The sequence below is a fragment of the Anomaloglossus baeobatrachus genome, chromosome 2 (assembly GCF_048569485.1).
Source record: "Anomaloglossus baeobatrachus isolate aAnoBae1 chromosome 2, aAnoBae1.hap1, whole genome shotgun sequence".
Classification (NCBI taxonomy): domain Eukaryota; kingdom Metazoa; phylum Chordata; class Amphibia; order Anura; family Aromobatidae; genus Anomaloglossus; species Anomaloglossus baeobatrachus.
The window spans coordinates 785,426,673-785,450,080 of NC_134354.1; the positions used below are offsets into that span (position 1 = coordinate 785,426,673).

General features: G+C 42.3%; 1 protein-coding gene across 1 annotated transcript in view; it reads left to right on the plus strand.

The window, feature by feature from the left end:
* The window catches only part of RELT (RELT TNF receptor), a 40,815-nt gene that overhangs the window by 6,744 nt on the left and 10,663 nt on the right, over nt 1–23,408 (plus strand). The window contains exons 2-5 of the mRNA XM_075337617.1: nt 8,347–8,412; nt 21,488–21,598; nt 21,813–21,991; nt 22,077–22,156. Of these exons, the coding sequence (XP_075193732.1) occupies nt 8,371–8,412; nt 21,488–21,598; nt 21,813–21,991; nt 22,077–22,156 (412 nt within the window). The 5' untranslated portion in view covers nt 8,347–8,370. The remainder of the gene's footprint in view (nt 1–8,346; nt 8,413–21,487; nt 21,599–21,812; nt 21,992–22,076; nt 22,157–23,408) is intronic.

Consider the following 23,408-nt stretch of genomic DNA (forward strand, 5'->3'; position numbering starts at 1 on the left):
TTTTTGAGCTAAAAAATAAAAAAAAATGGACATGTCAACTCTTTCCTGCGTTTTTCTGCGGTTTCCCCTCATGAAAAACGTGCAAAAACGCCGCTGAAAAAGTTGCAATGCGCACAAAGCCTGCGTTTTTCACCCATGCAACGCATTGGAAAACGCAGCAAAATGCAGAGATCAAAAGCGCACCAAAACGCATGCGTTTTTTACCAATGTGTTATTGCCGCAGGTGCTGTTTTGCGGCCAAAAACGCACAAATGTAGCGTCCAAAAACCGCTGCGTGCTGAGATCTGACATTGAAACAAAGGGATAGAATCTGATTCTGATAAAAGCTGAATTGTGACAAATCATTGATGTCTTCATCTTAATGATGTCACTTATTTTTATTTTTCCTGTTATCTGTCGGTTCGCATCTTGCTGTGGGCCCCAGACGGGCGCACGTATCTCGTCCACGTGTCCATGGTCCGCACATGTGCGGGACATAGATAACTGGCAGCCGGGTCACTAAGATTTGTGGTTGACCCTCCCCAGGAAGCGCACGGTGTCTGCAGCTCCGCCGCGCGCAGCACGGAAATATCGAGAATTTTATCTCCCGGTCTCTGTTTGTACACGTCAAATCGGAAATAACAGGTTTGAGCAGCTGCTGATGCCGGGGTAGCCGGGCAGCGCGTGGCACGTGGCCAGGGGACACCAGAAGTGCACGTTCTGCCGCGTGTGGCATGTGTTAGGCTAGGTTCACACTTCCATTAAATTGTATCAGTCACAATCCGCGGCTCTGGTAAACAATGGAATCCGATTAGCGGATTCAGTTGTGTCCCATAGACTTGTATTAGTGCCGGATTGCGACTGATGACCTTGCGTTGCATCCACTGCGCTGCGGTCAGTCGTTTTTGGACTGTCCGCCGGGCGGGAACAACGCAGAATTTAACGTTTTTCGGGCCGTCAAAATTAACGCACTGCGCAGGAATCAGTCACGCTTGTAATGGATGTCTATGGTGCAGGATTCCGCCGTAATCCGTCTTACAACGGAATCCAGTGCTAGATTCCGTCATGCTCTACTGAGCATGCCCAGCATGTCTGGCACTCCCACTGGGCTGTCCCAAACACAAACGGATCATGACGGATCCGTCAAACGGACACACAGCGGATGTAACGGACGCAACGGATCAGTTTTTTTTTCACAAGATTCCTGTGTAAAACACATCCGTTGCGTCAGTTGACATCTATAAAACGACTGATCCGTCGCTGACGGACCTGACGGATTTAAAACGGAAATGTAAACCTAGCCTTATAGGTCCAGGTCAGTGGCTGCCGTCTGTCGCCTCCTTGTACCGTCCGTTTTTCACTCTTGACGCTTGGAAGCGTCTTCTATTCTTGCATCCAATATGGTAATAAATAAACATGGATGAAAAATAGAACCCGCAACTTCTCATACGCAAAAAATCAAATCCTGCGGTGTGGATTAGAAGCTCCCGATCAAAAATTTAGACACAACATGATGACGACCCGAAAGTTTACATAGAAATCGACGAGTCTTAAAGTTGGGTGACACTTGTGGCGGATGGGTGATCCGTCCAAATATCCCGCACCCCTTGGTTCATATTATTGGGGGGTTGTAAGTCGTCACTGCTTCCTCCTGGCATCCCCCCTTGTTTTATCCGGTGCTTATGACACTTGTGAGAAATGCTCCGCTGGCCTCTTATAATGCGGATATACCGGATTATTGGAATTCTGCTGTGTTGGGGGTTATTATGGGTGCATTAACCCTTTAAGTGGAGGCCACGTTGGTTATATATAGAGCTGACGCCCGGCTGCCGTCCAGGAGGCCTCTGTATTATTCATGCCCTCTATTGTGCGCTGACAATGGCCGGCGTTGTGCCTCCTACATAATGCAGAGCTCGGGCTGGCGGAGGGGATCGTGTGTCGGAGCTCAGCGAGGCATGATGGACCAGGGGGTCCCAGAGCTGGGGCTCTTACTTTACCCCACCCCCCCCCTTGTTGTCTGGTCTCTTCCTCCATTATTTTAGGAATGGTGTAACTGCTATTACAGAGGCAGCAGATGGAAGGGCGAGTGTGTGACCCGGGGCCATGGAAGTGGTGACACGGCTACTGTCGCTGGATCAGTCATCACCGCCCCGGTGACGGCCGCGATAATTACAGGGGTTTATCATGTTACTGTCTTGTTCTTCACCTATTTCCCAATTATCTGCTGTGATGATATAAAGGGAGGGACACCCAGCTTTTCCAGATTCCTGATCAGTAAACTCCTCGTGTTTATGCTGCCGGCCATCGTCACTGTCCTGAATGACGGCTGTGCTGCAAACTGCCATCTAGGAAAGCTGGGTAGCGCCTAGTCAGTGCAGCAATGGCGGCCATACTGTAGACAGCGCCCCTTCCCCATCGACATGGGAAAGCTGGGTGATGGCCAATGTCACCGCCATTACAGCTGCTCAATCCTAGAGCTGTGGTTAGTTGTGCCGGTAGGGAGCCGAGGACGGGCATATAACCTCCATGTTCAGGGTGTCGGGAAAGCTGGGTTCTCTACGAGGTCCCTATGCATATAGTAGGAGACGATGCACTTATTTTAGTCACCCAGGAAAGGTGCCAGTCTGGAGGGAGATCGGCCGCTGTTACCTTCAGCACTTGAATGTATGAACAATAGATCAGGGCGTGAATGACAAAGACAGAGGCCGCGACTCCCAGGAGATCCCGTAATCACTCAGGTTTTAGATTCTGACCCATACTTCCTCCAGGATCCGATCCTCTTCCTCCTGACATATCCTTAGTCAACAGGAACCCGGAAACTGTATATTGTGCATTTATATGAAATCTCCTACATCCAGGGTGACATCACGAGGACGCCGCTGAGCCAGGATATCCCACCCCGGCCAAGCCAAAACCTCTCCTGCCTCATTCTACAGATTTTTGTAACTCCAGTTTATTATTCTGACCTCATAGTGAACGGCTCATCCGGCTGCAACTCCCTCAGTCTGATCCTGTATTATACCCCAGAGCTGCACTCACTATTCTGCTGGTGCAGTCACTGTGTACATACATTACTGATGCTGAGTTACATCCTGTATTATACTGCAGAGCTGCACTCACTATTCTGCTGGTGCAGTCACTGTGTACATACATTACATTACTGATCCTGAGTTACCTCCTGTATTATACTCCAGAGCTGTACTCACTATTCTGCTGCTGCAGTCACTGTGTACATACATTACATTACTGATCCTGAGTTACATCCTGTATTATACTGCAGAGCTGCACTCACTATTCTGCTGGTGCAGTCACTGTGTACATACATTACATTACTGATCCTGAGTTACCTCCTGTATTATACTCCAGAGCAGCACTCACTATTCTGCTGGTGCAATCACTGTGTACATACATTACATTACTAATCCTGAGTTACCTCCTGTATTATACTCCAGAGCTGCACTCACTATTCTGCTGGTGCAGTCACTGTGTACATACATTACATTACTGATCCTGGGTTACCTCCTGTATTATACTCCAGAGCTGCACTCATTATTCTGCTGGTGCAGTCACTGTGTACATACATTACATTACTGATCCTGAGTTACCTCCTGTATTATGCTCCAGAGCTGCACTCACTATTCTGCTGGTGCAGTCACTGTGTACATACATTACATTACTGATCCTGAGTTACCTCCTGTATTATACTCCAGAGCTGCACTCACTATTCTGCTGGTGCAGTCACTGTACATACATTACATTACTGATCCTGAGTTACCTCCTGTATTATACTCCAGAGCTGCACTCACTATTCTGCTGGTGCAGTCACTGTGTACATACATTACATTACTGATGCTGAGTTACCTCCTGTATTATACTCCAGAGCTGCACTCACTATTCTGCTGGTGCAGCCACTGTGTACATACATTACATTACTGATCCTGGGTTACATTCTCTATTATACTCCAGAGCTGCACTCACTATTCTGCTGGTGCAGTCACTGTGTACATACATTACATTACTGATCCTGAGTTACCTCCTGTATTATACTCCAGAGCTGCACTCACTATTCTGCTGGTGCAGTCACTGTGTACATACATTACATTACTGATGCTGAGTTACCTCCTGTATTATACTCCAGAGCTGCACTCACTATTCTGCTGGTGCAGCCACTGTGTACATACATTACATTACTGATCCTGGGTTACATTCTCTATTATACTCCAGAGCTGCACTCACTATTCTGCTGGTGCAGTCACTGTGTACATACATTACATTACTGATGCTGAGTTACCTCCTGTATTATACTCCAGAGCTGCACTCATTATTCTGCTGGTGCAGTCACTGTGTACATACATTACTGATGCTGAGTTACATCCTGTATTATACTCCAGAGCTGCACTCACTATTCTTCTGGTGCAGCCACTGTGTACATACATTACATTACTGATCCTGGGTTACATTCTCTATTATACTCCAGAGCTGCACTCACTATTCTGCTGGTGCAGTCACTGTGTACATACATTACATTACTGATGCTGAGTTACCTCCTGTATTATACTCCAGAGCTGCACTCATTATTCTGCTGGTGCAGTCACTGTGTACATACATTACTGATGCTGAGTTACATCCTGTATTATACTCCAGAGCTGCACTCACTATTCTTCTGGTGCAGCCACTGTGTACATACATTACATTACTGATCCTGGGTTACATTCTCTATTATACTCCAGAGCTGCACTCTCTATTTTCTGTGCAATCAGTGATACCCTCCATAGTGCAGTGCAATATATATTGACATTTTTCCTTTTTGGCATTGGATATATATATTATTTCTTTCTTTCTCTCCGATGTGCAGTGATACAATGACAGTAGGTGGGAAGGTGGCGTCTGCACTTTCCGTTGAGCAGTCACATCCGGCTGCGCCGCTCTGCAGGTCTGTGCAGCTCCCGTGCTGTGTCCTTGGGGTTGCTCTTCCCTGTTGGCTGCAGCGTTGGTCCTGAGTCAGCGGCGCTGCAGGTGATCAGGTGATGGCCGCTGCCCGGACTCGTTCCTCTCCAGGTGATGAGGCAGCAGCGGCGGCCGGGAGCTCTATAAATAACTCCGAGGAGCTTATTATAGGAATATGGCTATGATGGGAAAACAGCGCAGAGGACGACGTCAGCGGGCGAATCCAGAGGATGACGTCTGCCCCCCGCCCCCCCCCACAGGAGGCGCTCACCCGAGGCCCTGAAAGGGATTGTCATAGAGGGATCCATTGTCTTATGTGCCGCTGTGAGAGGAGAGATGGGGATCATTTTTCTATTCCAACACAAAGAGAAATTAAAAGTCGGATTTTTTTTTTATTTTTTTTTTTAAAAATCTCATCACGGACAGGATTACAGCTCACCTCTGCCTCCTCCTGTACAATTACTGCTAACACCTCTATATACAGTAGATGACAGAGGATCCATACACAATAGGTGATATCACAGCTCACCTCCTCCTTCTCCTGTACAATGACTATAACACCTATATAAGATAACAAAGGATCCACCATTCACAATAGCTGATGCCACAGCTCACCTCCTCCTCTACAATGAGTAATAATACCTCTCTATCTATCTATATCTATCGATAGATAGAGGTGTTATTATGCATTGTAGAGGAGGAGGTGAGCTGTGATATCGCCTATTGCGAATGGTGGATCCAGTATTAGCTACGTGTGTGTGTGTGTGTGTGTGTGTAGCTAATACTGGATCCACCATTCACAATAGGTGATATCACAGCTCACCACCTCTTCCTGTACAATGACTGATAACCTCTCTATATAGAGCAGATGACATCAGTCATTGTACAGGAAGAGGAGGTGAGCTGTGATATCACCTGTTGTGAATGGATGAGTTGTCATCTGCTGTATATAGAGAGGTTAACTCATCCATTCACAATAGGTGATGTCACAGCTCACCTCCTCCTCCTCTTGTACAATTACTGATAACACCTCTCTCACTGACAGTGACCGGCCGATCTGATGCTCGCTGCGACCAGGAGTCTGAGAACACAGGCCGCTCATCTGCGCACAAGATGGCGGTGTACTCGGTGTGATCTGTCGGGGGCCGCGATGCCTGTAGTTGTCGGGGTCCTCCTGTAGGCGTTGAGGAGCATTCTATATAATGGAGCTTTGGGGGAGATCCTCAGTCGCAGTGTGTCACTGTCTGCACCAGGGCTGTGGAGTCGGTAAGCCAAACCTTCGACTCCGACTCCGACTCCGACTCCTCAAATTCTCTTGCACCGACTCCGACTCCGGCTCCGACTCCGACTCCTACATATATTGCTTATAGTTAGGTGAAAAATTTATTGTAGTACATGAATATGTGTATGTGAACATTAGACATTTAATAATTTTTATGATACAATAATCAAGATATTTGGATAGAACATAAAATATATTTATTGGATACAACTTTAGAACACAAAAAACTGTAATAAATTGTAAATATGTAATACACTATGTAATATACAGTAGATTACATATATATCTTGTGTGTGTATATACACTGTGTATATATATATAATATTACATATTTACAATTTATTAGTTTTTTAGTTCTAAAGTTGTATCCAATAAATATTTTATGTTCTATCCAAATATCTTGATTATTGTATCATAAAAACAATTAAATGTCTGATGTTCACATTATACTACAATAAATTTTTCACTTAAATATAAGCATTATACTAAATGTTGTTATTTAGTAAAATATTCAGCACATTCTGCATTGCACTCCTGTCCCCAATTTATTATATATTTTAGGAGTCGGAGTCGGTGCATTTTATACCGACTCCAACTCCGACTCCGACTCCACCAAAATGAGCTCCGACTCCGACTCCGACTCCACGACTCCGACTCCGACTCCACGACTCCGACTCCGACTCCACAGCCCTGGTCTGCACTAGTGTATGACACTGTTTCATTGTCAGTGCGTTTATAATGCCGGCTGCAATGTTTCTTACAGTGGTTACTTCTGCAGTTAGTATGGCTGTGGGTACAAGCTCTGTAATATCTTTCCATAAGAAAAAAGAAAAAAAAATTCTTCACTTATGAGCCACCTCTTTTCCTCCTATGTCAATCACCTGACCTCATCATCAGTCTGGGGGGGGGGGATAGAAAGCTAACTCAGGTTTGTTCTCAAGACAGACAGCTCCTTGACTGTCACCAAGCCCTCTCTTATTATATGGTGGTAGGCAAAGCGAGAAAATGGGCTGAGGAAGACACACAGATGGTGGTTGTCTCTTACCTCCCCAGAGCTGGAGTGGCGGTTGCCCTGCTCAGTGGTTGGAGTGGCGGTCGCCCTGCTCAGTGGTTGGAGTGGCGGTCGCCCTGCTCAGTGGTTGGAGTGGCGGTCGCCCTGCTCAGTGGTTGGAGTGGCGGTCGCCCTGCTCAGTGGTTGGAGTGGCGGTCGCCCTGCTCGGTGGTTGGAGTGGCGGTCGCCCTGCTCGGTGGTTGGAGTGGCGGTCGCCCTGCTCGGTGGTTGGAGTGGCGGTCGCCCTGCTCGGTGGTTGGAGTGGCGGTCGCCCTGCTCGGTGGTTGGAGTGGCGGTCGCCCTGCTCGGTGGTTGGAGTGGCGGTCGCCCTGCTCAGTGGTTGGAGTGGCGGTCGCCCTGCTCAGTGGTTGGAGTGGCGGTCGCCCTGCTCAGTGGTTGGAGTGGCGGTCGCCCTGCTCAGTGGTTGGAGTGGCGGTCGCCCTGCTCAGTGGTTGGAGTGGCGGTCGCCCTGCTCAGTGGTTGGAGTGGCGGTCGCCCTGCTCAGTGGTTGGAGTGGCGGTCGCCCTGCTCAGTGGTTGGAGTGGCGGTCGCCCTGCTCAGTGGTTGGAGTGGCGGTCACCCTGCTCAGTGGTTGGAGTGGCGGTCGCCCTGCTCAGTGGTTGGAGTGGCGGTCGCCCTGCTCAGTGGTTGGAGTGGCGGTCGCCCTGCTCAGTGGTTGGAGTGGCGGTCGCCCTGCTCAGTGGTTGGAGTGGCGGTCGCCCTGCTCAGTGGTTGGGGTCGCGGTTGCCCCGCTTGGGGGTGGGGGGTTGCGGTTGCCCCGCTCAGTGGTTGGAGTGGCGGTTGCCCTGCTCAGTGGTTGGGGTCGCGGTTGCCCCGCTCGGGGGTTGGGGGGGTTGCGGTTGCCCCGCTCGGGGGTTGGGGGGGTTGCGGTTGCCCCGCTCGGGGGTTGGGGGGGTTGCGGTTGCCCCGCTCGGGGGTTGGGGGGGTTGCGGTTGCCCCGCTCAGTGGTTGGAGTCGCGGTCGCCCTGCTCACTGCTCTTGTATCATATCCTATACGCTGCATTTTTTTTTTTTTTTTCTTTTCTCAAATAAATGAATAATTCCCCTTTTCTATTGTTTCTCGCAGCCTTTCCTCCTCGCAGAGAGCAGAATGCGTGCCCTGTGCGGAGCCCTGGTCTGCTGCTTGTTAACGGTAAGTTATTGCTCTTTTGTTAACCCCTTCCTGGCTGCGGCGTTCTCACCCCCCCGCTCCATATTCTACACTGGGGTGTGAAGGTCGCGGAGGTTCTGGAGTTTTCTCACTGTTTAGTAAATAGGAGCCTGCGGTCACTCCCTCGTGTCTGGCGTATTGTGCTACCTGCACGTGCGGTGTCAGCTCCAACAACCAGGGCTTTATTAATGATACCTCTAATTATAAGGCTACTTTCACACATCCGTTTTTTGCTCTGCGGCACAATACGGCGCTCTGCAGAAAATCCGCAACCGTTTTTTTTTGCCACCGGTTGCGTTTTTTTTTGCATAGACTTACATTAGTGCCGTATTGTGCCGCATGGGCTTGCGTTCGGTCCGTTTTTTGCCGCATGCGGCAGATTTAGCCGATGCCGCATGGAACGTTGCCTGCAACGTTTTTGCTCCGGCAAAATAACGCATCGCGCCGCATCCGGCCGCTGCGGCACATTTTCAATGCATGCCTATGGACGCCGGATGCGGAAAAAAAACGCATCCGGCCGCTGCATGAGGTTTCTTCCACTGCGCATGCTCAGTAGCGTGCCGCAACCGGAAAAAAACCGGACGGGTCGCATGTAAAAATTTATGCAAAGGATGTGGTGTTTTCGCCGCATCCGTTGCATAGGTTTCACAGCCGGATTGAGCCACACTGCTCAAACCGGATGTGTGAAAGTAGCCTAAGGCTATGTGCCCACGCTACAGGATTTACCGCGGATTTTGCCGCGGATTTACCGCGGATTTGCCGAAAATCTGCAGCAGCAGCACTTCCAAGCCATTTCAATGGCATTTTGGAAATGCTGTGCCCATGCTGCGGATTTTTCCGCGGCGGATTTGCCGCGGATTTTGATGCGGAAAAATCTGCAGCATGTCAATTGTTTGGTGCAGATTTGGTGCGGATTTTTGGCTTTGAATAAGAAAAAAAAAGAAAAAAAAATCCGCATCAAAATCCGCGGCAAATCCGCGGGTGCGGATTTGCCGCGAAAGTCGCGGATTTTCAGGCAAAAAAATCCGCAGGGACATTCTAGCGTGGGCACATAGCCTTAGGCAGCAGAGGTGCCTCTTGTGTTATCAGGTATTTATGGATGCGAAGGGTTAAAGGGCTTATGTCTGACGTCCTTACCGCCTGTAACCTATGGTGGTCCGGAATTCCTTCTCAGAAAAGCTGGGGGGACTCGGATGTGGGAATCGGTCCCCAGGAGGGGCGCTCTGCGGGTGAAATGCCCCTTTTCTTAAAGGGAATTTCTATGTCTTATCAAGGCTGGAGCAATGGCCGCCACCTTAATGTCTGCGGGGTCTGAAGTTACCCTTTTTTACTAAGATGTCTGTTTGTTTTATTCGGGGTCTGCTCATCTGAGATTTTGTGCACTTATTTGCAACTTTTGTCGACAACTTTCCACAGATGGTTTGATTTTTGAGGTGACCCCTGTACCCTGGCTCCACAACCCTTCTACAAATGAAGCCTCGTCTTGTTGCTTGACCACTCGGGGGTTAAATGGTCGACAAGTTTAACTTAAGTACAAAACTGTGTAATATATCATGTGAGAGATTTATTTCTCCACTTATGAGCCACTTCTTATTCCCTCTGTCTCCTAAACTAATCACTCAAAGGGGGGGAAATATAGCTGAAAATCTACAAGACGGGCTGTGACCTCACTGAGGATCGAATTACAGCTGCCTATTGAAATCTATGGAGGTAAAGAAGCAGCAGAAGATAAAAGAAATCTGCAATGTGTTAATCTTACAAGAGCTGGATTCACAGCTACACTGCTAATACTGGAAAAACACAGCTGAAAAATCTACAAGATGGACTCTAACCTCACTGAGGAATCAAATTACAGCTGCCTATTGAAATGTATGGAGGGGGAGAAGCAGAGGAAGATACAAGAAACTACAGTGTGTGTGTGTGTGTGTGTGTGTGTGTGTTACCTGAGCAGGATTCACAGCTACACTGCTTAATACTGAAGGGGGGGAAACTGCTGAAAATCTACAAGATGGACTGTAAGTAACCTCACTGAGGGATCAAATTGCAGCTGCCTATTGAAATATATGGAGGTAAAGAAGCAGCGGGAGATACGAGAAATCTGCAATGTGTTAATCTCTTACAAGAACTGGATTCACAGCTACACTGCTTAGTACTTGAAAAAAACAGCTGAAAAATCTACAAGATGGACTGTGACTTCACTGAGATCAAATTGCAGCTGCCTATTGAAATCTATGGAGGTAGGGAAGCAGAGGAAGATGCAACAAACTGCAGTGTGTTAATCTTACCTGAGCAGGACTCACAGCTACACTGCTTTAATACTGAAGGGGGGGGAAACTGCTGAAAATCTACAAAATGGACTGCAAGTAACCTCACTGAGGGATCAATTTACAGCTGCCTATTGAAATGTATGGGGGGGGGAAGCTGAGTAAGTTCCTTAAGAGAAAGCTGTAGTGTTTATCTTACATTGCTTCTCACCCTCCATAGATTTCAATAGGCAGCTGTAATTTGATCATATTAGGGGTTCCCGATCTCTTGTCCATGTAGAACATGTTCAGAAACAGCCTGGAGGATATTACACTGCAGTGTCGCTCTGAATCCTGCTCCGGTGAGATTAACGCACACTGCAGCTTTCTCGTAATAGTTACACTCACCTGAGCAGGATTCACAGCTACACTGCTTAGTAATGAAAAAAAGCTGAAAATCTGCAAAACGGACTATAGCCTCACTGAGGGATCAAAATTACAGCCGCCTATTGAAATCTATGTAAGGGTGAGCGGGGGAGAAGCAGAGATGGATACACACTGCTGTTTTCTAGTAAGTGTTAATCTCATCTGAGCGTGATTCACAGCTACACTGCTTAGTAATGAAAAAAAGCTGAAAATCTACAAGACAACATGTAACCTCACTGAGGGATAAAATTACACCTGCCAATTGAAATCTATGTAGAGGTGAGAGAGGGGGAAAGTAGAGATGGATACACACTGCAGCTTTCTCGTAAGTGTTAATCTCATCTGAGTGGGATTCACAGCTACACTAAAAAAAAAAGCTGAAAATCTACAAGACAGACTGTAACCTCACTGAGGGATCAAATTGCAGCTGCCTATTGATATCTATGTAGGGGTGAAGGGGGGGGGGAGTAGAGATGGATACACACTGCAACTGTCTAGTAAGTGTTAATCTCATCTGAGTGGGATTCACAGCTACACTGCTTAGTAATGAAAAAAAAGCTGAAAATCTACAAGACAGACTGTAACCTCACTGAGGGATCAAGTTACAGGAGACGTAGATGGGAGACACTCACTCACTCTGCAGCTTTCTAGTAAGTGTTAATCTCATCTGAGCAGGATACATTGCTATACTGCTTAGTACTGTGATGTTTCTGAACATGTTCTACATGGACCGGAGATTGGGAACCCCTAATGTGTCAGTGTGCTGTATATAGGAGACATCATGGCAGCCGGTCTGCGCCCACAGTGGCGTAAAGTGATAAAGTGCAGGATACAAGTCACATAAGACCACCATTTCTGGGCATGATCAGCTTCTAGGACACACAGCAATTGTACATTGTTGGAATAAAATGGTAAGTGCCCCCTCCCCCCCCCCCCCACACACACACGTACTGTTATATTAATCACACAGAGGACTCGGTGTCTCGGCGGGTGACGGTGGAGATGAATGATCCTCCCTGAATGTGCTGCATTGTGTTGATGACGCTGCTCCTGAGTGATGAGCCGGGATCTCGTGCGGTGTCGCTGCCGCCTCCGATGGGGACGCCCGGCGTGAAGGAGACGCTGCTGCCCTTGAGGCTGCGCTGTGCACTGTTGTGGGGACAGTGGATTGTCTTCATGATGCCTCTGATTGGGGAGCATCTGCAGCGTCGCCGGCTTGTGTTTCCGCAGCACGTCCCGCTGAGTCATGGACCGCACGGCGGAGTCACTGCAGCGAGGTCACCATGACTGTACATCTGCTGCACTGACTCCGATAATTTCCCGAGTACTGACTGGTACTTATCCACCACTCTCTCCCGGAAAAGCTGGGTGACCTCTGAGCCGTGTCTCCCAGCTTCTCCTACACATAAGTGCTCCGGTTTTAGTGCCTATGTAGCTCATTCATGCACAAATCTGAGATTTTAGTGTGTGTATAATATATATATTTTGTGTGTTAATACTATATATTAATTTATTATTATAATATATTAAAATAATATATATATATTTTAATATGTTATAATAATAATAATAAAATTAATATAGTATTAACACACAAAATATATATAATTTTGTGTTAATACTATATTGTATTAATTTTATTATAATATATTATAATATATTATTATTGTGTGTGTGTAAATATATATATATATATATATATATATATATATATATATATATATATATATATATATATATATATATATATATATATATATATATATATATATATATATATATATATATATATATATATATATATATATATATATATATATATATATATATATAGTTAGGTCCAGAAATCTTTGGACAGTGACACACTTTTCGCGAGTTGCGCTCTGCATGCCACCACATTGGATTTGAAATGAAACCTCTACAACAGAATTCAAGTGCAGATTGTAACGTTTAATTTGAAGGTTTGAACAAAAATATCTGATAGAAATTGTAGGAATTGTCACATTTCTTTACAAACACTCCACATTTTAGGAGGTCAAAAGTAATTGGACAAATAAACCAAACCCAAACAAAATATTTTTATTTTCAATATTTTGTTGCGAATCCTTTGGAAGCAATCACTGCCTTAAGTCTGGAACCCATGGACATCACCAAACGCTGGGTTTCCTCCTTCTTAATGCTTTGCCAGGCCTTTACAGCCGCAGCCTTCAGGTCTTGCTTGTTTGTGGGTCTTTCCGTCTGAAGTCTGGATTTGAGCAAGTGAAATGCATGCTCAATTGGGTTAAGATCTGGTGATTGACTTGGCCATTGCAGAATGTTCCACTTTTTTGCACTCATGAACTCCTGGGTAGCTTTGGCTGTATGCTTGGGGTCATTGTCCATCTGTACTATGAAGCGCCGTCCGATCTACTTTGCGGCATTTGGCTGAATCTGGGCTGAAAGTATATCCCGGTACACTTCAGAATTCATCCGGCTACTCTTGTCTGCTGTTATGTCATCAATAAACACAAGTGACCCAGTGCCATTGAAAGCCATGCATGCCCATGCCATCACGTTGCCTCCACCATGTTTTACAGAGGATGTGGTGTGCCTTGGATCATGTGCCGTTCCCTTTCTTCTCCAAACTTTTTTCTTCCCATCATTCTGGTACAGGTTGATCTTTGTCTCATCTGTCCATAGAATACTTTTCCAGAACTGAGCTGGCTTCATGAGGTGGTTTTCAGCAAATGTAACTCTGGCCTGTCTATTTTTGGAATTGATGAATGGTTTACATCTAGATGTGAACCCTTTGTATTTACTTTCATGGAGTCTTCTCTTTACTGGTGACTTAGAGACAGATACACCTACTTCACTGAGAGTGTTCTGGACTTCAGTTGATGTTGTGAACGGGTTCTTCTTCACCAAAGAAAGTATGCGGCGATCATCCACCACTGTTGTCACCCGTGGATGCCCAGGCCTTTTTGAGTTCCCAAGCTCACCAGTCAATTCCTTTTTTCTCAGAATGTACCCGACTGTTGATTTTGCTACTCCAAGCATGTCTGCTATCTCTCTGATGGATTTTTTCTTTTTTTTCAGCCTCAGGATGTTCTGCTTCACCTCAATTGAGAGTTCCTGAGACCGCATGTTGTCTGGTCACAGCAACAGCTTCCAAATGCAAAACCACACACCTGTAATCAACCCCAGACCTTTTAACTACTTCATTGATTACAGGTTAACGAGGGAGACGCCTTCAGAGTTAATTGCAGCCCTTAGAGTCCCTTGTCCAATTACTTTTGGTCCCTTGAAAAAGAGGAGGCTATGCATTACAGAGCTATGATTCCTAAACCCTTTCTCCGATTTGGATGTGAAAACTCTCATATTGCAGCTGGGAGTGTGCACTTTCAGCCCATATTATATATAGAATTGTATTTCTGAACATGTTTTTGTAAACAGCTAAAATAACAAAACTTGTGTCACTGTCCAAATATTTCTGGACCTAACTGTGTATATATATATATATATATAATATATAATATATAATATATAATATATAATATATATTACATATTCTTGTAACCCTAAACAGAATCCTTCTCCAGACGTTTTGTCGTTCTTAAAGAGACAGTGACGTAAATAACATAGAAATCTGAGTTGCAGTGGAAAACTAGAGGCGAGGCGCCACTTATAGCAACGGCTCAGATTGCAGTAGGGGGTGGCGCTTGGTAACGCCTCGTATTGTTTTCTTGCTGATTTTAAAGCAATAATCCCAGTATTGGACGTTAATGATGGGGGTCAGATAAGTGTCCTGCAGAATGTGTCATCCCATGAAAAACCCCAAAGTCCTGTGATGCCGGGGCTCATTGTGGAGTGAACAGATGGCGTCTGCGTTACCACCATACTGAGCAGCCGAGCAGCGTCCATCACCCCCTCCACTAACCTCTGCATCTTATGTTCACTTCTCCTTATGACATTAACAAATGTATAAAAAGCTCTGAATGGAATCACTGACGAGGCGTGATTAGGGGAAGATGTATATTATATAGCTCTGTCATATCCTATTTATAAGCTCAATATGGAACTTTACTAGTGGCAGTATTATAGTAGTTATATTCTTGTACATAGGAGCAGTATTATAGTAGTTATAGTCTTGTACATAGGGGCAGTATTATAGTAGTTATATTCTTGTACATAGGGGCAATATTATAGTAGTTATATTCTTGTACATAGGAGCAGTATTATAGTAGTTATATTCTTGTACATAGGAGCAGTATTATAGTAGTTATATTCTTGTACATAGGGGGCAGTATTATAGTAGTTATATTCTTGTACATAGGGGGCAGTATTATAGTAGTTATATTCTTGTACATAGGGGGCAGTATTATAGTAGTTATATTCTTGTACATAGGGGGCAGTATTATAGTAGTTATATTCTTGTACATAGGGGCAGTATTATAGTAGTTATATTCTTGTACATAGGAGCAGTATTATAGTAGTTATATTCTTGTACATAGGGGGCAGTATTATAGTAGCTATATTCTTGTACATAGGAGGCAGTATTATAGTAGGTATATTCTTGTACATAGGGGGCAGTATTATAGTAGTTATATTCTTGTACATAGGGGGCAGTATTATAGTAGTTATATTCTTGTACATAGGGGCAGTATTATAGTAGTTATATTCTTGTATATAGGGGGCAGTATTATAGTAGTTATATTCTTTTACATAGGGGCAGTATTATAGTAGTTATATTCTTGTATATAGGGGGCAGTATTATAGTAGTTATATTCTTGTACATAGGGGCAATATTATAGTAGTTATATTCTTGTACATAGGAGCAGTATTATAGTAGTTATATTCTTGTACATAGGAGCAGTATTATAGTAGTTATATTCTTGTACATAGGAGCAGTATTATAGTAGTTATATTCTTGTACATAGGAGCAGTATTATAGTAGTTATATTCTTGTACATAGGAACAGTATTATAGTAGTTATATTCTTGTACATAGGGGGCAGTATTATAGTAGTTATATTCTTGTACATAGGAGCAGTATTATAGTAGTTATATTCTTGTACATAGGAGCAGTATTATAGTAGTTATATTCTTGTACATAGGGGACAGTATTATAGTAGTTATATTCTTGTACATAGGGGCAGTATTATAGTAGTTATATTCTTGTACTTAGGGGCAGTATTATAGTAGTTATATTCTTGTACATAGGGGCAGTATTATAGTAGTTATATTCTTGTACATAGGGGCAGTATTATAGTAGTTATATTCTTGTACATAGGAGCAGTATTATAGTAGTTATATTCTTGTACATAGGAGCAGTATTATAGTAGTTATATTCTTGTACATAGGGGGCAGTATTATAGTAGTTATATTCTTGTACATAGGGGGCAGTATTATAGTAGTTATATTCTTGTACATAGGGGGCAGTATTATAGTAGTTATATTCTTGTACATAGGGGGCAGTATTATAGTAGTTATATTCTTGTACATAGGGGCAGTATTATAGTAGTTATATTCTTGTACATAGGAGCAGTATTATAGTAGTTATATTCTTGTACATAGGGGGCAGTATTATAGTAGTTATATTCTTGTACATAGGGGCAGTATTATAGTAGTTATATTCTTGTATATAGGGGGCAGTATTATAGTAGTTATATTCTTTTACATAGGGGCAGTATTATAGTAGTTATATTCTTGTATATAGGGGGCAGTATTATAGTAGTTATATTCTTGTACATAGGGGCAATATTATAGTAGTTATATTCTTGTACATAGGAGCAGTATTATAGTAGTTATATTCTTGTACATAGGAGCAGTATTATAGTAGTTATATTCTTGTACATAGGAGCAGTATTATAGTAGTTATATTCTTGTACATAGGAGCAGTATTATAGTAGTTATATTCTTGTACATAGGAACAGTATTATAGTAGTTATATTCTTGTACATAGGGGGCAGTATTATAGTAGTTATATTCTTGTACATAGGAGCAGTATTATAGTAGTTATATTCTTGTACATAGGAGCAGTATTATAGTAGTTATATTCTTGTACATAGGGGGCAGTATTATAGTAGTTATATTCTTGTACATAGGGGCAGTATTATAGTAGTTATATTCTTGTACTTAGGGGCAGTATTATAGTAGTTATATTCTTGTACATAGGGGCAGTATTATAGTAGTTATATTCTTGTACATAGGGGGCAGTATTATAGTAGTTATATTCTTGTACATAGGGGGCAGTATTATAGTAGTTATATTCTTGTACATAGGGGCAGTATTATAGTAGTTATATTCTTGTACATAGGAGCAGTATTATAGTAGTTATATTCTTGTACATAGGGGGCAGTATTATAGTAGTTATATTCTTGTACATAGGGGGCAGTATTATAGTAGTTATATTCTTGTACATAGGGGGCAGTATTATAGTAGTTATATTCTTGTACATAGGGGCAGTATTATAGTAGTTATATTCTTGTACATAGGGGCAGTATTATAGTAGTTATATTCTTGTACTTAGGGGCAGTATTATAGTAGTTATATTCTTGTACATAGGGGCAGTATTATAGTAGTTATATTCTTGTACATAGGGGCAGTATTATAGTAGTTATATTCTTGTACATAGGGGCAGTATTATAGTAGTTATATTCTTGTACATAGGAGCAGTATTATAGTAGTTATATTCTTGTACATAGGAGCAGTATTATAGTAGTTATATTTTTGTACATAGGAACAGTATTATAGTAGTTATATTCTTGTACATAGGGGGCAGTATTATAGTAGTTATATTCTTGTACATAGGAGCAGTATTATAGTAGTTATATTCTTGTACATAGGGGGCAGTATTATAGTAGTTATATTCTTGTACATAGGGGGCAGTATTATAGTAGTTATATTCTTGTACATAGGGGGCAGTATTATAGTAGTTATATTCTTGTACATAGGGGCAGTATTATAGTAGTTATATTCTTGTACTTAGGGGCAGTATTATAGTAGTTATATTCTTGTACATAGGGGCAGTATTATAGTAGTTATATTCTTGTACATAGGGGCAGTATTATAGTAGTTATATTCTTGTACATAGGGGCAGTATTATAGTAGTTATATTCTTGTACATAGGAGCAGTATTATAGTAGTTATATTCTTGTACATAGGAGCAGTATTATAGTAGTTATATTCTTGTACATAGGGGGCAGTATTATAGTAGTTATATTCTTGTACATAGGGGGCAGTATTATAGTAGTTATATTCTTGTACATAGGGGGCAGTATTATAGTAGTTATATTCTTGTACATAGGGGGCAGTATTATAGTAGTTATATTCTTGTACATAGGGGGCAGTATTATAGTAGTTATATTCTTGTACATAGGGGGCAGTATTATAGTAGTTATATTCTTGTATATAGGGGGCAGTATTATAGTAGTTATATTCTTGTACTTAGGGGCAGTATTATAGTAGTTATATTCTTGTACATAGGGGCAGTATTATAGTAGTTATATTCTTGTACATAGGGGCAGTATTATAGTAGTTATATTCTTGTACATAGGGGCAGTATTATAGTAGTTATAGTCTTGTACATAGGAGCAGTATTATAGTAGTTATATTCTTGTACATAGGAGCAGTATTATAGTAGTTATATTCTTGTACATAGGAGCAGTATTATAGTAGTTATATTCTTGTACATAGGAACAGTATTATAGTAGTTATATTCTTGTACATAGGGGGCAGTATTATAGTAGTTATATTCTTGTACATAGGAGCAGTATTATAGTAGTTATATTCTTGTACATAGGAGCAGTATTATAGTAGTTATATTCTTGTACATAGGGGACAGTATTATAGTAGTTATATTCTTGTACATAGGGGGCAGTATTATAGTAGTTATATTCTTGTACATAGGGGCAGTATTATAGTAGTTATATTCTTGTACTTAGGGGCAGTATTATAGTAGTTATATTCTTGTACATAGGGGCAGTATTATAGTAGTTATATTCTTGTACATAGGGGCAGTATTATAGTAGTTATATTCTTGTACATAGGAGCAGTATTATAGTAGTTATATTCTTGTACATAGGAGCAGTATTATAGTAGTTATATTCTTGTACATAGGGGGCAGTATTATAGTAGTTATATTCTTGTACATAGGGGGCAGTATTATAGTAGTTATATTCTTGTACATAGGGGCAGTATTATAGTAGTTATATTCTTGTACATAGGAGCAGTATTATAGTAGTTATATTCTTGTACATAGGGGGCAGTATTATAGTAGTTATATTCTTGTACATAGGGGGCAGTATTATAGTAGTTATATTCTTGTACATAGGGGGCAGTATTATAGTAGTTATATTCTTGTATATAGGGGGCAGTATTATAGTAGTTATATTCTTTTACATAGGGGCAGTATTATAGTAGTTATATTCTTGTATATAGGGAGCAGTATTATAGTAGTTATATTCTTGTACATAGGGGCAATATTATAGTAGTTATATTCTTGTACATAGGAGCAGTATTATAGTAGTTATATTCTTGTACATAGGAGCAGTATTATAGTAGTTATATTCTTGTACATAGGAGCAGTATTATAGTAGTTATATTCTTATACATAGGAGCAGTATTATAGTAGTTATATTCTTGTACATAGGAGCAGTATTATAGTAGTTATATTCTTGTACATAGGAGCAGTATTATAGTAGTTATATTCTTGTACATAGGAGCAGTATTATAGTAGTTATATTCTTGTACATAGGAGCAGTATTATAGTAGTTATATTCTTGTACATAGGAGCAGTATTATAGTAGTTATATTCTTGTACATAGGAACAGTATTATAGTAGTTATATTCTTGTACATAGGAGCAGTATTATAGTAGTTATATTCTTGTACATAGGAGCAGTATTATAGTAGTTATATTCTTGTACATAGGGGACAGTATTATAGTAGTTATATTCTTGTACATAGGGGACAGTATTATAGTAGTTATATTCTTGTACATAGGGGGCAGTATTATAGTAGTTATATTCTTGTACATAGGGACAGTATTATAGTAGTTATATTCTTGTACATAGGGGCAGTATTATAGTAGTTATATTCTTGTACATAGGGGGCAGTATTATAGTAGTTATATTCTTGTACATAGGGGGCAGTATTATAGTAGTTATATTCTTGTACATAGGGGGCAGTATTATAGTAGTTATATTCTTGTATATGGGCAGTATTATAGTAGTTATATTCTTGTACATAGGTGGCAGTATTATAGTAGTTATATTCTTGTACATAGGGGCAGTATTATAGTAGTTATATTCTTGTACATAGGGGGCAGTATTATAGTAGTTATATTCTTGTATATGGGCAGTATTATAGTAGTTATATTCTTGTACATAGGGGGCAGTATTATAGTAGTTATATTCTTGTATATAGGGGGCAGTATTATAGTAGTTATATTCTTGTATATAGGGGGCAGTATTATAGTAGTTATATTCTTGTATATAGGGGGCAGTATTATAGTAGTTATATTCTTTTACATAGGGGCAGTATTTTTCATGCAGTTTAATATTTTGCTTTCTTCAGGAATTCTCTTGCCCAGCTTTTTACCAGGATAACTATATTCCTGAGTTATATGTGCTCGGAGCAGTTGTCTCTTTCCCGTCTCTTTTCAGCTGATAAAGTTCAACAATATAAAAGTCTAGGTCCTGTTAAAATAAATGGTTTTGTAGAGGAGATATATATGTATATATAACCCATAATCTTACACTGTGTAACATACCGGACGCACATTCCTCTGGCAGAAGTGTTGAGACCATTTTATATACAACATTCCTATTAATATATGTTATTATCTTGCTCTGAGTGTTTCTAAATCCGTCGTGTAGTGGTGCGTGTCTGGCCGTCCATCTCCATCCTCCGCCCTGGAGGTCACTGTGTAATGTGGAATATCTGGGTTTCGGGTTTCCAGCTTTTGGTACCAGCGATGTCCTGACGGCTGCAGAGTGATTTTCTCGGTGTGTGCGGACAATCAGTGCCGTCCGCCATGTCTGCTCCTGCGGCGTCCTCTCATCAGAGCCTCCGACCTCCGCCCCCATTCAGGGACCTGTTATATAATGTCTCTCTGGGTGTAAACAGTTTATATTGCAGGTGCCATACAATTAGTCAGATAATCTGCAGTTTGCTGAATGGCCTACATTTCATTTCATGCTTTTAATTTGTGCTTTATGGGACATTCTGTATTGTGTTCCCATCCCCTGGTAATTTCTGCCGGTGTTATAGACCTTTTGGGGTTTTTTTTTTCCCTTTGTTCTCGTTGTTTAATCTTCTTCTCTTTTTTTTTTTTTTTTTTTTTTTTTTGTATTAAAATTTCAATAGCTAATATATAAAATAATATACATTCTCTGTTTGTTCTCTGCAGCTTCAGATCTGGGAGGGGATCTGTCAGGAGTGCAAGATCGCAGAGTATCTCGACGCCGATGACAACTGTGTGCCTTGTAGACAATGCCCCCGGGGGCAGGAGCCAGACGGGGTAAGACCGTCCAATGTGACTCATAAGTCTTTATGGTGGCAGAATATTTAATGTCCTCCCTTTATCACCCCATTGATGCTTTTTTTTTTTTTTTTCTTTGTTGCCACTTTGATGATGGTTAAGTAGCAAGGGCTGGCCTGTGGGCGAGGGGCTGGCCTGTGGGCGAGGGGCTACTCCATGCGATCCTGAGCTGATGTCTTCTCTTACCTGCCAGGTTTGCGGCTTTGGAACGGGCGGTGGTGTTGGATGCCGGGTGTGTGGCCCCGGGACGTTCTCGAGTCGTAACGGTATGTCGCCCTGTGTTATGCACACACAATGCGATAAGAAGAAACGGATCCAGCTGAGAGCGGGCACGGCCCGTTCCGACACGATGTGCGGAGAATGCCTGCCTAGGTAGGTGCACATTTCGGGTATTTAATGATGTGTACACGGTCGGATGGCCATGGGCGTTAAGTGTCTTGTATTTATCTTGTGTCAGGTATTTTCCTCTGGTGCCTAATACTGCAAACCCTTGTGTGGCGTGCTGGCTGGCACCCCCAGACACGGTGGGATGTGAAGGTGGGTTCCTGTACTGTCATGTGCACGTTCTGCTAGGGGTTATTAACAGGACTGTGTTGGTGTGAATATACGGTATATATATCAATTTTTAATTACGTAAATTAGATATTTGACACAGGAGGGGATACAAATTCCCATAATTGTTTATATATATATATATATATATATATATATATATATATATATTTATATTTATATTTATATTTATATTTATTTTTTATTTATTTTTTTTGTCAAGGGGTGTGGTGTTTATTTTTATGTGTAGTTTGTTTTTTTTTTTTACTTTGGGATGTTTTCAATTAACAACTCGTGTGTAATTTTTTTTTTTCTTCATTGTTGATGCATTTTTAATCCATTAATTAAAGTGAGCCTGTCAGGTGCAATATGCACCCAGAACCACGAGCCGTTCTGGGTGCATATTGCTAATCCCTGCCTAATCGTCCCTGTATACACTCGCATAGATAAAGAGATCTTTAGAAAATATATATCTAAAGATCATATATTATATGCTAATTCGCACGGGGACTAGTCCCAAGGGCGTTTCTCCCCTTAGCTGGTTGGCTCCTATAGCATGGTAGCACGCCCCTGTGAGTGTACTAACATGCTAATGAATGTGCAGTGATGCCATACTTACCTCACTCTTCATGGCGGCCGGTGGAGGATGGATGCGCACTGGGTATGATCCGGAGTCCTCAGCACTGCCGATCATGCGCACTAAACTGATGCCGGGTGTAAGCTTCCCGGTGTCGGGGAGGTACAGTGTGCATGACCGGACGTGCTGGGGTTTCCGGATCATACCCAGTGCGCATCCATCCTCCGCCGGCCGCCATAAACAGTGAGGTATGTGTGCGTCGCTGCACGTTCATTAGCATGTTAGTACACTCACAGGGGCGTGCTACCATGCTATATGAGCCAACCAGCTAAGGGGAGAAATGCCCTTGGGACTAGTCCCCACACTATTTAGCATATAATATACGATCTTTAGAAATACTTTTTCTAACGATCCCTTTATGTATGCTACTAGATACAGGGACGGTGAGGAAGGGATTAGCAATATGCACCCAGAACTGCTCGTGGTACTGGCTGCATATTGGACCTGACAGGTTCCCTTTAAATAGTCCATGGATAAATTAAAGTTCAGACATTCCACCTCTTCTAGATTGTAAAGGATACAAAATGGCAGAGTGTGAGAGTTTGATTTATACAGATGTAAAAGTAGGAAAGGATTTCTGTGTAGCCTAAATTCGGGTAC